At 50.1% G+C, this 12,077-nt stretch overlaps 1 protein-coding gene and 1 long non-coding RNA gene across 6 annotated transcripts in view; one reads left to right on the top strand and one right to left on the bottom strand.

Annotated features, from left to right (window-relative positions):
* Positions 1 to 5,122, top strand: part of GARRE1 (granule associated Rac and RHOG effector 1) — a 77,535-nt gene extending 72,413 nt beyond the window's left edge. For all 5 annotated transcript variants that reach the window (XM_077855653.1, XM_077855663.1, XM_077855688.1 and 2 more), the window contains 3 exons: positions 56 to 193; positions 1,919 to 1,997; positions 2,474 to 5,122. In XM_077855653.1, the coding sequence (XP_077711779.1) occupies positions 56 to 193; positions 1,919 to 1,997; positions 2,474 to 2,782 (526 nt within the window). In that variant the 3' untranslated portion in view covers positions 2,783 to 5,122. The remainder of the gene's footprint in view (positions 1 to 55; positions 194 to 1,918; positions 1,998 to 2,473) is intronic.
* Positions 5,123 to 9,342: 4,220 nt separating this feature from the next.
* LOC144288044 (uncharacterized) lies at positions 9,343 to 10,265 on the bottom strand. The gene is made up of 3 exons (XR_013356005.1): positions 10,132 to 10,265; positions 9,904 to 9,977; positions 9,343 to 9,693 (listed from the first exon to the last, which is right to left on the bottom strand). It is a non-coding gene; the product is annotated as an uncharacterized LOC144288044 (long non-coding RNA).
* Between the last annotated feature and the right edge of the window lie 1,812 nt (positions 10,266 to 12,077).

Genomic DNA, 12,077 nt, shown 5'->3' with positions numbered 1-12,077 from the left:
TCGGGGTTGTCCAGCTGCAGGAGGCCTGGGACCAGCTTATCTCTCTGGCTTTCAGGGACAGCCTGCACAGCGGCTGGTCAGGGGCTCAAGGGGACTCCGCCAGCTCAAGCGACGAGACATCCTCCGCCAACGGGGACAGCTTGTTCTCCATGTTTTCAGGGCCTGACCTCGTTGCTGCTGTCAAGCAGAGAAGGTATGAAGAGATTTCTAAATGTAAGCAGAGGACAGAGGGGCACATGAATGTGATCCACAGCTCATTCCTCTGGAAGGCTCAAGAACCCCATGGCTCCTTGTCACCCTGGTGTGACAGAGGCAGAGGGCCTCTGCTAGCACGGTCTTGCTGAGTCTTCTATGGCTACCATGCAGGCTTGTAGCCCAGATGACTTAAGGTTTGGCTGAGGCTTTGCTGGCAAAAAAGTCTCATGCAAGTGGTAGCTAAAAAACACCTAGAACTCTAGGGTTCTAGAGAATGGGGTCTACTGATAACTGGTCTGTGCCTTTCTGTGGGAGGAGCAGGACCAGAATGACCAGGTTCTAATCACGACTCACCAGTAGACTTTGCAACTGCAAACAAGGGCCTGACTTTCTCTGATCCTCAGTTTCTTTGTCAAAGAGGAAAAGAAGGGATCCCTGGGTGGCGCAGCGGTTTAGCGCCTGCCTTTGGCCCAGGGCGCGATCCTGGAGACCCAGGATCGAATCCCACGTCGGGCTCCCGGTGCATGGAGCCTGCTTCTCCCTCTGCCTGTGTCTCTGCCTCTCTCTCTCACTGTGTGCCTATCATAAATAAATAATAAAAAAATTAAAAAAAAAAAAAAAAAAGGAAAAGAAAACAGTAGAGTATTTTCAGGTCTAAGAAATTTTTTAAAGTAGTGGCACCTGGCTGGCTTATTTGGTAGAGCATGAGACTCCTGATCTGAGGGTCATGAGTTCAAGCCCCATGTTGGGGATGGAGGCTACTCAAAAAAAAAAAAAAAAAAAAAAGGGAGGGAGGTTGGGAAGAAGAAAAGAAAAAGGAAAAACCAAACATGTCAGGTTGGGTTAGTTGCTATGAAGAAAAATATGGGGGGAAGGGGCACCTAAATGGCTCAGTCAGTTAAGCATCTGACTCAGTATCAGCTCAGGTCTTGTTCTCAGGGTCATGAGTTCAGGCCCCACATTGGGCTCCACACTGGGCATGGAACCTGCTTTAAAAAAAATATGAGAGTCAGGGAGGCCTCTGAGCAGACAGCTGAACAAAGTGGGGGAGCATCTGGTGAGAGATTAGCAGTGGGGTATGTGTGAGAGAGAAGAATCAGGGTATGAGTTTTTGGCTGAAGCCTCTGTATGAAAGGGGGTGCCAGTGAACTGAGACAGGAGGATGCAGAAGGAGCAGAATTGAGCCAACGGTAGCATTTAAGATGTCTTTTTTTCAACAAGGGAAACTGGGGAGGCCGACGAGACATGGAGGAAGCCACCTGTAGCACCACCTCTACAGAGACTGCTGTGTCTGCAGGCAGGAGCACCAGTAGACTGATTGCCTTGGCCCTGAGCCGGCTCCTTCCTGCCTTTTTCATTCAGCGTTATAACAGAAATTATTCATGTTTCTAGTTAAAACTAACAGTCTTTTAAGTCCCACTTCCGCAGGGCATGGTAAACAGTTGGTATCCGTTGAATAAATTAACAAAAGCCAGAGCCAATATACTCAGAGCAGCTGAAACAGCCAGTGGCTGTCCGAATGCCTGCCACCCCCAGCTCTCCCCAAACCCATGAATGACTTCTGGGCGTGTTCCATTCAGTGGTGACCTGCCCGACCCCCCACATGCAGTGGATCCAAGGTCTCCCCACCTAGAACCATTGCCCAGAACCAGGTGGCTAGCATGTCAAGGTAAGCTGGGCAGCAAGCCAGGTGCCCACGGCACTGAGCTCTTGATTCTTTCAGGAAACACAGCAGTGGAGAGCAGGAGACCAGCACGCTACCCTCACCGCCTCTTCTTACCACAGTGGAAGACGTTAACCAGGTATTGTGGGCCCTGCTCTGGTCACCAAGGGCCAGCTGTATGGGGTACAGACCATGAGCACAGTTCCAAAGCTTCCGTTTTAAGAGGGCTTCAAAGCAATGATGGGTTCTTTGTGGTGAACAACTTTTTTTTCCATGATTAACCATCTCAGCTGACTCAGAGGCAAATGTAGAGAAAGCCCTGGGATTGTGCCATCCACTGTGATAGCCAGTAGCCACATGTGGCTGTTTAAATTGGAATTAATCAAATATAAATAAAAATTGAGTTCCTAGGGGCGCTAACCATATGCGGTGAACAGCACAGACACAGAACATTTCTGTTGTTGCAAGTTCAGTTAGACAGTGCTGCCCAGGGCTGTGAGGGGTCTGGGGCTCCTACCCTGGCCCCTAGGTGGGAATAAGGACCAGAGCCCTGGGGAAGTGGGAAAGATCATGAATCGCCAGAAATGCCACTAAGAACCCTCTTTTGTCTCTCAGGATAACAAAACCAAAACGTGGCCACCCAAAGCACCCTGGCAGCACCCTTCCCCGCTGCCCAGCACACTGCCGAGCCCGAGCGCACCACTCTACGCAGTTGCCAGCCCCGGCAGCCAGTGGAATGACAGCATGCAGATGCTGCAGTCCCCGGTGTGGGCCGCCACCAGCGATTGCGGCACCGCCTCCTTTCCCTATGTGCAGAGCCCACCACAGCCCCCGCCCCCACCAGCACACAAGGCGGCGCCCAAGGGCTTCAAAGCCTTCCCCGGGAAGGCTGAGCGCAGGCCGGCCTACTTGCCCCAGTACTGACCCAGGGCCGGCCCGCCTGCCCAGAGCTGTTGGGGTCAGTGTCCCCGCCCCAGGGCTGCCTAGTTGGCACCAGCCCCCCAGAGGACCAGTGCACCCCTGTCCCAGGCAGGGATCCTTGGGGATGGGGGTAGTTGGCAGCTCCAAGCCTCTAAGGCCCAGCTTCCCAGACTTTGGAGGCATCAGACCCCTGGAGGGCCAGCTAGAAACAGGTTTCTGACCCTCAGGGAGATGCTGGGGGATCTTCGAGCTTAATAAGCAGCTCCAGCAATTCTGATGCAGGTGGGCCACAGGCCGCATTTTGAGAAACACAGCTCTCAAGTTTGTAGTCCCACTGTGTGTGTTGGGAAGGCACCAGGCCTAAGGCTGAGAGCAAAACTGACCATTCTTCTGAAACCCTCCCCCTCCTTAACACGTTGAGTGATGACCACATCAGTCACTGTATCTCATAGATATTTTTTATATAGGTTTTTAGTTAAAACATCTCCTGCCTAAAATGCATTGAATATTTTAAGATAACAAATATAGAGGCTGGAGGTTTGTTCAACACTATCTTTATTTAAGCTTCTACAAAACGGGCAAAGTATAGAATATTTGTGATTGGAAGCAATCACCTGGGTTTTCTGTGGGTGGGCAGCCCCTCCCCACCCCAAGCAGCACCGAAGGGGTGCAGTCCTGACCGGATTTACAAAAGCAGGATCATAAAACTAAATGTTAGAGGCATATTCCTGATGGTGCATGGAGATGAGCCAGCTGGCTGCTGTCCGTGTGCAGGATAAAGTTGCACCTGCTGCCCTCCCGTCCACACATGGCCAGAGGTTTCGACACAGTTTCCAAACCTGGGGGTGTGGTCACGTGGCTGCACAGAGACACCTGCACTTGAAGCATTGCAGTAACATTTGTGAGCTGGCTCAAGACAAACCAATTAAGCTGTAGATAGGAATTAATTTAAAGTCTTTTCTTTCAAAAAAACAAGAACAAAAAACCACCTCATTTTCAGTTAACGTGTGCCATTAAAGAGATAACATCCTGTGGATTTTGGGATATTTTCCAGCCAGAATGGATCCAGAAGAATTGAATGGTGCTTAAATTGAGAAATAATGATACATATATCTCTATAGGGTAGACATATCCCACTGTATATTAATTGAGGTTACAGAAGTTCTTTATATAAAACTTATTTAAATTTTTCATATTTCATCTTTGAAAAAGTCTAATTGAGAAAAATCCATAATATTTTCTGGTATGAAAGTTTGACAGTATTAATATTTTTTTTATATTTTCTTAAATCATTAAACCATTTTAATATATATGTTAACTACTAATAAATGGTTTATTCTTTCTAACTCCATATAAGCTTTTCCAGCAAAGATTGTAATAACACGTTTATGTTCTCATTTTTCTACGGATATAAGTAAATTTATATTTAAAAATACCAAAAAGAAAAAATATATATGTATATGTATGTATCCACACTAATGATAGAGGCCCCCTAGGGAGTCTGAGCCCAGCCATCTGAATGTTTAGTGCTGTGTCGCCAGGCTGTCTCCAGGCCTCGGGTGTCGTCCTTTGTGCTGTGTGGGGATGCCATTGCTGCCTGTACTTATGATCCTCTCACCGTGGGTTCTGAACGTTCACCTCACCATGTTTACAAAGAACTATTTTGTACATAGACCTTTTCAGGCACGTGCTCTGCACCAACCCTGCGTGGCTCTGGTCCGTGTTAGCCGTCACTGTGTGTGCACTAATCTGTCCGAGTTGTTTGTGGCTGTTTCTCCTTGTAGTGTAGTTTCCTCTTCCCTTCAGTAACGTGTCCGCAGTACCTTGTATTTCAAGTTCTATCCTACTGAAGTCCTCTTGTCTTAATAGTGCCTCCCCCAGAGACCTCACCCTGGACAGAGGTCAGCCCCTGCTGCCCTGTGCAGGTGACACCAACACCGCTAATTGTCACTTTCCAGTCTGTTCTTCTCAAATAAGCAGGCCATTTTGTAACTGCATATCCCCAGGCTGTGAGGCTGTGTGAAGCTGTTTGTGTGGTCTCCTTGTAGGTGCTGTGTTCTCAGCACCGCCTTGCTCTGAACACTGGTAATTCCAGGTGCTGCGCTTGGCAGAGGGGTCTCGCCAAAGCGCATGTGTGTGTGTATGTGTGTGTGTGTGTGTGTGTGTGTGTGTTTGTGTCCTTTGCATGGCCGGGCGTGACTGCCTTGCTCGGGCATCAGCAGGACGTCTCGTGTGAATAGTTACAACGCTTCCAAACTGGAACTCTACATTTTGTATCTTACTTTTAAAGCTCCTATAAGTAAAATAACTATTGGCTTTATTAAAAATATACATTTAATAATATTTTGTATCTCTGTTTGAAATGAACTACAGCAGACATGTCAGAAGCCCTGCCTGATTCATTACTTTGCAAAGCTGCACCCACAGTGGTTCTTAGGTCAGCTCATCCTCTGGTTCTGAAACCTTCGTGAGAGGAAAGACCACTGGGAATATTAGGATGAGCGGGGTGGGTGGGCGGGCAGGAAGCAGACAACCTACCACACCTCTCCAGTTGGCTTCCCGAAGGCCAAAGCTGGGAGAGGCCTCTGGAGGCAGAGCCCATGTCATGGGGAGGGAGACCACATGGAACAATGCAGGTTCTCTCCTTGGATTGTGTTCGGCCACCACCCACATTCCACCAACCATGGGCACTGTGAGCTGTCCAGCCAGCCTTTCCAAGGAGTGGGCCCAGGGATGAGCTCTCACTCTGCTCTGCCAGGGACCCCCTATTTGGCAAAGAGACCATACCTTAAAGGGACAAGGACTAGTCACATTGGATGATGCCCAGCGAAAAGGAAAGCTTGTTCAGTGGGAACCACAAAGGGAGGGTGGGTTACAGGGGAATCAACTTCTTTTCACTTGCAGCAAGACAGACTTGACCAAAACTTTTTTTTCATGAACTCAGGAAAACACATATCAGCATTAATCTATAAGTACCACTCAAGCTTTTCTCTGCTGAAATGCCCAGAAGCTAAGCACGGGGACCAAGACCCAGAGCCTTCTAAGCGCACCCCAGGACAAGGTTACTCAGTAACAGCTATGATGTGTGAATGTGCTAGAAAATACACTAGAAGTGCATGTTAAATGCTAGCATCGGGTGCCTGGGTGGCTCAGTCGGTTAGCGTCTGCCTTCAGCTCAGGGCATAATCCTGGGGTCATGGGATGGAGCCCCACATCGGGCTTCCTGCTCAGTAGGGAGTCGGCATCTCCCTCTAAATCTCCCCACCATTCTGTCCTCTCACACTCCCTCTCTCTCAAATAAATAAATAAAATCTTTTTAAAAAATTAAATGCTAGCATTTTATTCAAGCATGTTCCTGTTCAACACCAGTACGTGGTGCTGTTCACTGACTTCAGTTCACAGCAGTGGAGACAGAAGAGGAGTCCTGTGGCCCAGCTATGTGCCGGATGGGGGAGAGTGGAAACCTGAACAGATGTTAGACCTGAGCTGCAAGAGGGTCCTTGTGAGGCTGGTGACCCCTCCTTCATCACCTGACAGATCCTGGCAAAGAAGGACGGCCAGCCCAAGGAATGTAGCTGAAACACAGCGTGCCCACCGTGGCACACTGCGAGTTTGGCTCTTTGTGCATTGTGTGACCACTGTTGTGACCCGCTTCCTAATCTGGAGACGCAGAGGAAACCCTTGCAATGTCCAGCTCCTCAAATGCCAGAAAGCCATGTACTTGGAAAGCATGACTGGCTGCCTCCCAGCCACACATTCTGAGGAAGCTCCAGGGGCAGGCTCCTGGAAGTCACGCACACACAGCTCACTTGATGATTCTACAAGGGTAGGCTGGCCGGGCTCAGGATGTGTGTGTCTGATGGAGGGACTGGATGTGGCTAGTACTGGGTCTGAGTTTGGGGTGTGGGCTTAAGTCAGGAGGAAAGATTGTTTCAGGAGTTTCCTGTTCACTTCAACATCTAAAGTCATCAAGGAGCAAGGGCCTTGCTAGGAGGAGAACTGAAAAGAAGATGCAGTCTCTGCTTTTAAAACAAAGTCTTTTATTTGTTTGTACTATCTTTTAAAATTATTATTATAATTCCAGTGTAGTTAGCAGTGTTATATTTGTTGCAGGTGTACAATATAGTGATTCATCAATTCTATATATTACTCAGTGCTCATCAAGTGTGCTCTTGATCCCCTTCATGTATTTCACCCATCTCCCCCACCCACCTCCCCTCTGGAAACCATCTGTTCTCTATGGTTAAGAGTCTCATTTTTTGGCTTGTCTTTTTTGTTTGTTTCTTAAATGCCACATATGAATGAGTGTATGATATTTGTCTTTCTCTGACAGGCTTAGTTTGCTTAGCAAGCTACTCTAGCTCCATCCATATTGTTGTAAATGGCAAGATTCATTCTTTTTTGTGGCTGAATAATATTCTATTGTGTATATAAACCACATTTTCTTTATCCATTCATCTATTGATGGACACTTACGTTCCTTCCATAATTCGGTTATTGTAAATAATGCTGCAATAAACATAGGGGTGCATGTATCCCTTTGAATTAATATTTTTTATTCTTTGGGCAAGTACCCACTAGTGCAATTACTGGATCATTTTTAGTAGTTGAAATTACTTTCAAAAAAAAAAAAAAAAAAGAAATTACTTTCAATTTTTTTAAGGAAACTCCATACCGTTTTCCACAGTGGGGGCACCAGTTTGCGTTCCCACCAACAGTGCATGAGAGTTCTTATTTCTCCACATCTTCATCAGCACTTGTTTCTCCTATTTTTTATTTTAGCCATTCTGACTGTTGTGAGATGGTATCTCATTGTGGTTTTGATTTGCATTTCCGATGATCAGTGGTGCTGAGCATCTTTTCATGTGTCTGTTGGCCATCCATGTGTCTTCTTTCGGGAAGAAAACTCAGTCTTTTAGTCTTTTAGACAACCCCATCTTTCCCCTCCTTGCTAAGAGGCGCTACCATCCACCCACCAGGCTGCTCTGACAGAAATCCTAGAAGACATCCTTAATCCTTTCCTCATCCAGCAAGTCACAGAAGTCTATTCACAAGCATATTTGAATTCCATCATATTCTTCAGTATGCTACCAATGACCCGGTCCTCACCTGCCTCCTGCCTCTCGCTCTTGAGGCTCAGGGTTTCCCCGTACACTCAGCTCCCCCACCCCCGCCCCCGTGCTCCCCTGCCAGCTGCTCCCAAGAGTGCTCCCTGCTTCTGCCTCTCCATCTGTCCTCTTGGGCCAGAGCCCAGCTTCTACTCGCTTTTTCATTATAGCGCTTAGTGCTCCCCGGGCATCGAGTTTGCCTTTGTCCCTCCCACTAGAACGAAGGCCTCCAGAGAGCAAGGGTCAGGTCTCATCAGGGCCACACACGCAGAAGAGCGGGAAGCATTTCCAGAGGAGCCAGGCCAAACAAGGTGTTGGGGGGCAAATTACTGAGCAAATTCTAATGCAAAAAAAAAGAAAAAGAAGAAGAAGAAAATAACGACTTAAAACTCAGCTCTCACATCAAACTAAAAGAATAATACGTGATTAAAAAAAAAAGAGGGCAGCCCTGGTGGTGCAGCGGTTTAGCGCCGCCTGCGGCCCAGGGCGTGATCCTGGAGACCCTGGATCGAGTCCCGCGTCGGGCTCTCTGCATGGAGCCTGCTTCTCCCTCTGCCTGTGTCTCTGCTACTCTCTCTCTCTCTCTCTGCATCTCTATGAATGAATAAATAAATAAAATCTTAAAAAAGAAGAAGAAGAAGAAGAAGAAGAAGAAGAAGAAGAAGAAGAAGAAGACGTGATGACCAGAGTTTGTACCAGAACTGCGAGGTGAGACTCACATTCGGAACTGCGCGCAGGATGATGCAGTTTTTTATTTTTTATTTTTTCATTTATTTTTTTTTGATGCAGTTTTTTAGTAACCATAGAGTTTTCCGTTCTCGTGGAAACCCACGTCTTTTGTGCAGTAAGAATTTTTTTTTTTTTTAAGCCACTACCGATGGAGTCCCAGGGAACATCTGGGGGCGACACCCCGGAGCGGCGGATCGCAGACGACGCAGGACCGGCTCGCGGCCTGCGGGGGGCGCCGAGGGCCCTGCTCGCGTGCGCACGCGCACAGCCGCCCGCTCAGCCTCCGCGCACAGGCGCGCGCACGCCCATCGCGGACGTGCGGACGCGGACGATTGCTGGGCGTCTGCAGCCCGGCGCCCCTCCCGGCGCGGGGACGGACATGCGCACACGTGCCCCCCGGACGTGCGAGCCCACACGCACACGCGTGCGCGCCCCCGCCCCCGCCCCCGCCCCCGCCCCCGGCCTGCCCCTCCCCGCCCCGCCGGCGCGCAGGCTCGCGCGCTCCGCCCTCTCCCGGGGGGTGGGAGGGGCCTGGCGGGGCGGCGGCGCGGCTCCTCGCGGCCAGCCTGTGGCCTTCGCCGGGTGTCCGGGCCTCGCCACCCGGGGCTGCGCCTCCCCGGAGCAGCTGGCGGCGTCCCTCGGCGTGATCGCCGCGCGCCCGACCCCCCGACCTCCCGTGGGCTCCCGGAGCTCAGCCGCAGAGCTGCAGCCTCCCTCCCCGCCCCCTTACTTTGTCCGCGCGGCCTGGCTCCTGCCTGCCTGCCTGCCCCGAATGAGGGAGCCAGACTAACCTAGACGCCCCCTGCCTCAGCCTCCCCCTTTATGGAAGAGGGCTCTTGTCTGGAACTGTGCTGGCCACAGGCTCCCCAGGTGCTAGTTTCGCAGACTCTCAGCGGGACCCCGCGCGCTTTCCAAGGCCGCAGAGCTGCGCCAGGTCTTCTTCGGGTTGTGGTTTGGCCCAGCCCCGCAGGCCTCACTGCCCCTGAGACGCTCAGGCGTCTGACCCCTATCCTCTGGGTGGCGGCGCTTGGCACAACATAGGGTGGCCCTGGCGGTGGGAAACAGTAGGGCTTCGCCCTGGGGAGAATGCAAAATTACCTTACGCTGAAAATTTCCCGAACTCCAAATCCCAAACCACCCCGAGGTGCCAGCCTCACAGTGGGGTAGCTACCTGGTCACCCTCCACACGCCCCGCCTTCCCTGGCGGGGGTCTCCCTGCCGCCCCACACAAATCCTTAGATCGGGTCCGAAGGGGCCACGGTTAATGCACTGGCTGATCTGTCCTACCTGACTCCTCCCGTGCTGCTGTCACATCTGTTGGAGGTGCCATTCTTGGCCTTTCCCACTCGTAAAATTCTACCCTGGCAATTGGAATTAATATCATAGAGGCCTAATTAGAGGTTAAAAACAGAACTGGGATGGTGGGGGATTGCCAGAAACTGGCAGGCAGGACAGGGCTGTGATTTAAAACAAAAAACAAAAAACAAAAAAAACAGGGCTCAGAAATCAGGCAACCTTGGATCGATTCTCCACTTAGCAGCAGAGTGGCTATTTCCAGATTTCTTAACCTGTCTGTTGAACCGGTTGCACGGCCGAGCTCCAAACACAGTAAGCTAGTGGTAGTAGTAACGGCACTAGTGGTTGGATGATGAATGCCTTTCAAGTAATAATGATCCCCTTGTCCCTTCCTATTTGCTTTCTCTCCTTAGCAACTGTGACTTATGGCCCTTCAGATACCAATATCGTTTTCTGCTAATATAGAAAACACACGTAACTGGGGTTTCAAATAACAATGTCAAACTTAAAAAATTTTTTTAAAGAAAAGTTTTTTTTTTTTTAAGTTTTTATTTATTTATTCGAGAGACACAGAGAAAGGGGCAGAGACACAGGCAGAGGGAGAAGCAGGCTCCCTGTGGTGAGTCGGATGTGGGACTCGATCCCAGGACCCTGGGATCACAACCCCAACCGAAGGCAGACGCTCAACCACTGAGCCACCCAGGCGTCCCCCAAACTTAAAATATTATTGGGAAATCTAGAGTAGTTGAACCTCCTGGGAATCACAGAGGCCAAACTAGAGGGGGTCTACCAGAGAATGTCAGAAGATGAAGCCTTCCGAAAGGTGATCACGAGGCCTTGTGTCCAGCTTCTTCTTCAGTAACCAAAGCAGCGCCTGTGGGTTTCAAAAGGCCAGGAGACGACATTAGAGAAGCAGTGTGGGGACGCCTGGGTGGATCGAGTCCCGCATCGGGCTCCTTGCAGGGAGCCTGCTTCTCCCTCTGCCTGTGTCTCTGCCTCTCTCTGTGTGTCTCTCATGATCAATAAATAAAATCTTAAAAAATTGAGAGAGAGAATGAAAAATAGAGAGAAGCGGTGTGGCAGTGCTTAGATGAACACCCATAAAACCTTTGGAAGGACTTGCGGTTGTAGATGACAGCCCAGCTCCACACAACATCGACCCTGAGGGAAATCACTCATTTATGTTCCAGCTGCAGACAGAGGTGGCCTGGCCCTCTGAGTTGGACTCTGGCATCTCTCTGGGGGTCACTCTCTGCATTGTTTTCCTTCGCACCAGGGACTGATCCTCAGGTCTCCTCTTTTCAGAAGGGCAACTCAACACTAGAAAAACACTGGGTTTCTCCTGCTGGCACTCGTTTGGCTGGCCTTGGTCGTGCGCTCCTCTCTGATGCAATTTGGGTGGCAAAGGAAGACACACGAGACTGGGACGTAGTGGTTTTGGATAGAGACACAGACGTGCCCTGTGGTCACCAGGAAGAGCCTGCTAGAGAAAGGCAGTCAGTGGCTACTGTTGGGCTAGGGTCATCTCTGGAATCACAGGGCAAGTGGTAATGGGGTGGTGGCTACCAAGACTGGCCTTCTTCTTGGGTGAGGTTATGAAACAAAGGATTTAGGAGTGGGAGTGCTCTTCCGTGTAGACAAATAACTGGCTTGCATGGGAAACCCTGATCGGAGTATCTCTCAGGGGCCCCAGTAGAACAGATGCCATTCAGCACTGTTAGGGGGGTGCCGAGTAGGGGAAGTTCAGTTAAAGCTCAGAATTTACAGGGGACTCAAAACTCTGGGTAAGTAAGGGCCATGTGGACAGGGCTGCTCCCTGTAAAGTCCTGTGGACCCCTCATATCTTCAGTCTTCACCCTTTCCCTATTTTCCTTCTTCATCTTTAGGGCCCCCAGGATTCCTGCACAGGAAGGGAAAAGTCATATGCCGAGGTCGGAGGGGGCCGTGACCGCATGGAGCTGGGAGGTGGCTAGAGGAAGAGCTCGGCCTGGGGCGGCAGCAGGACAGGGCGCGTTCCTGGATGGCTGGCCTTTCTAGACGAAGCAGGCAATGGAGCAGCTCGATTTGGGTGCCCAGTTCTTGGACCTCTTCTTCCTCTTGGCCATAGATACTGTCTCACCCAGCCTGTCATCCAGGCTCATGACTTCAAATGCAGTCTATTCACT

Source organism: Canis aureus, chromosome 1, assembly GCF_053574225.1.
Source record: "Canis aureus isolate CA01 chromosome 1, VMU_Caureus_v.1.0, whole genome shotgun sequence".
NCBI classification, from domain to species: Eukaryota; Metazoa; Chordata; class Mammalia; order Carnivora; family Canidae; genus Canis; species Canis aureus.
This window is presented reverse-complemented; position numbering and strand designations above follow the sequence as displayed.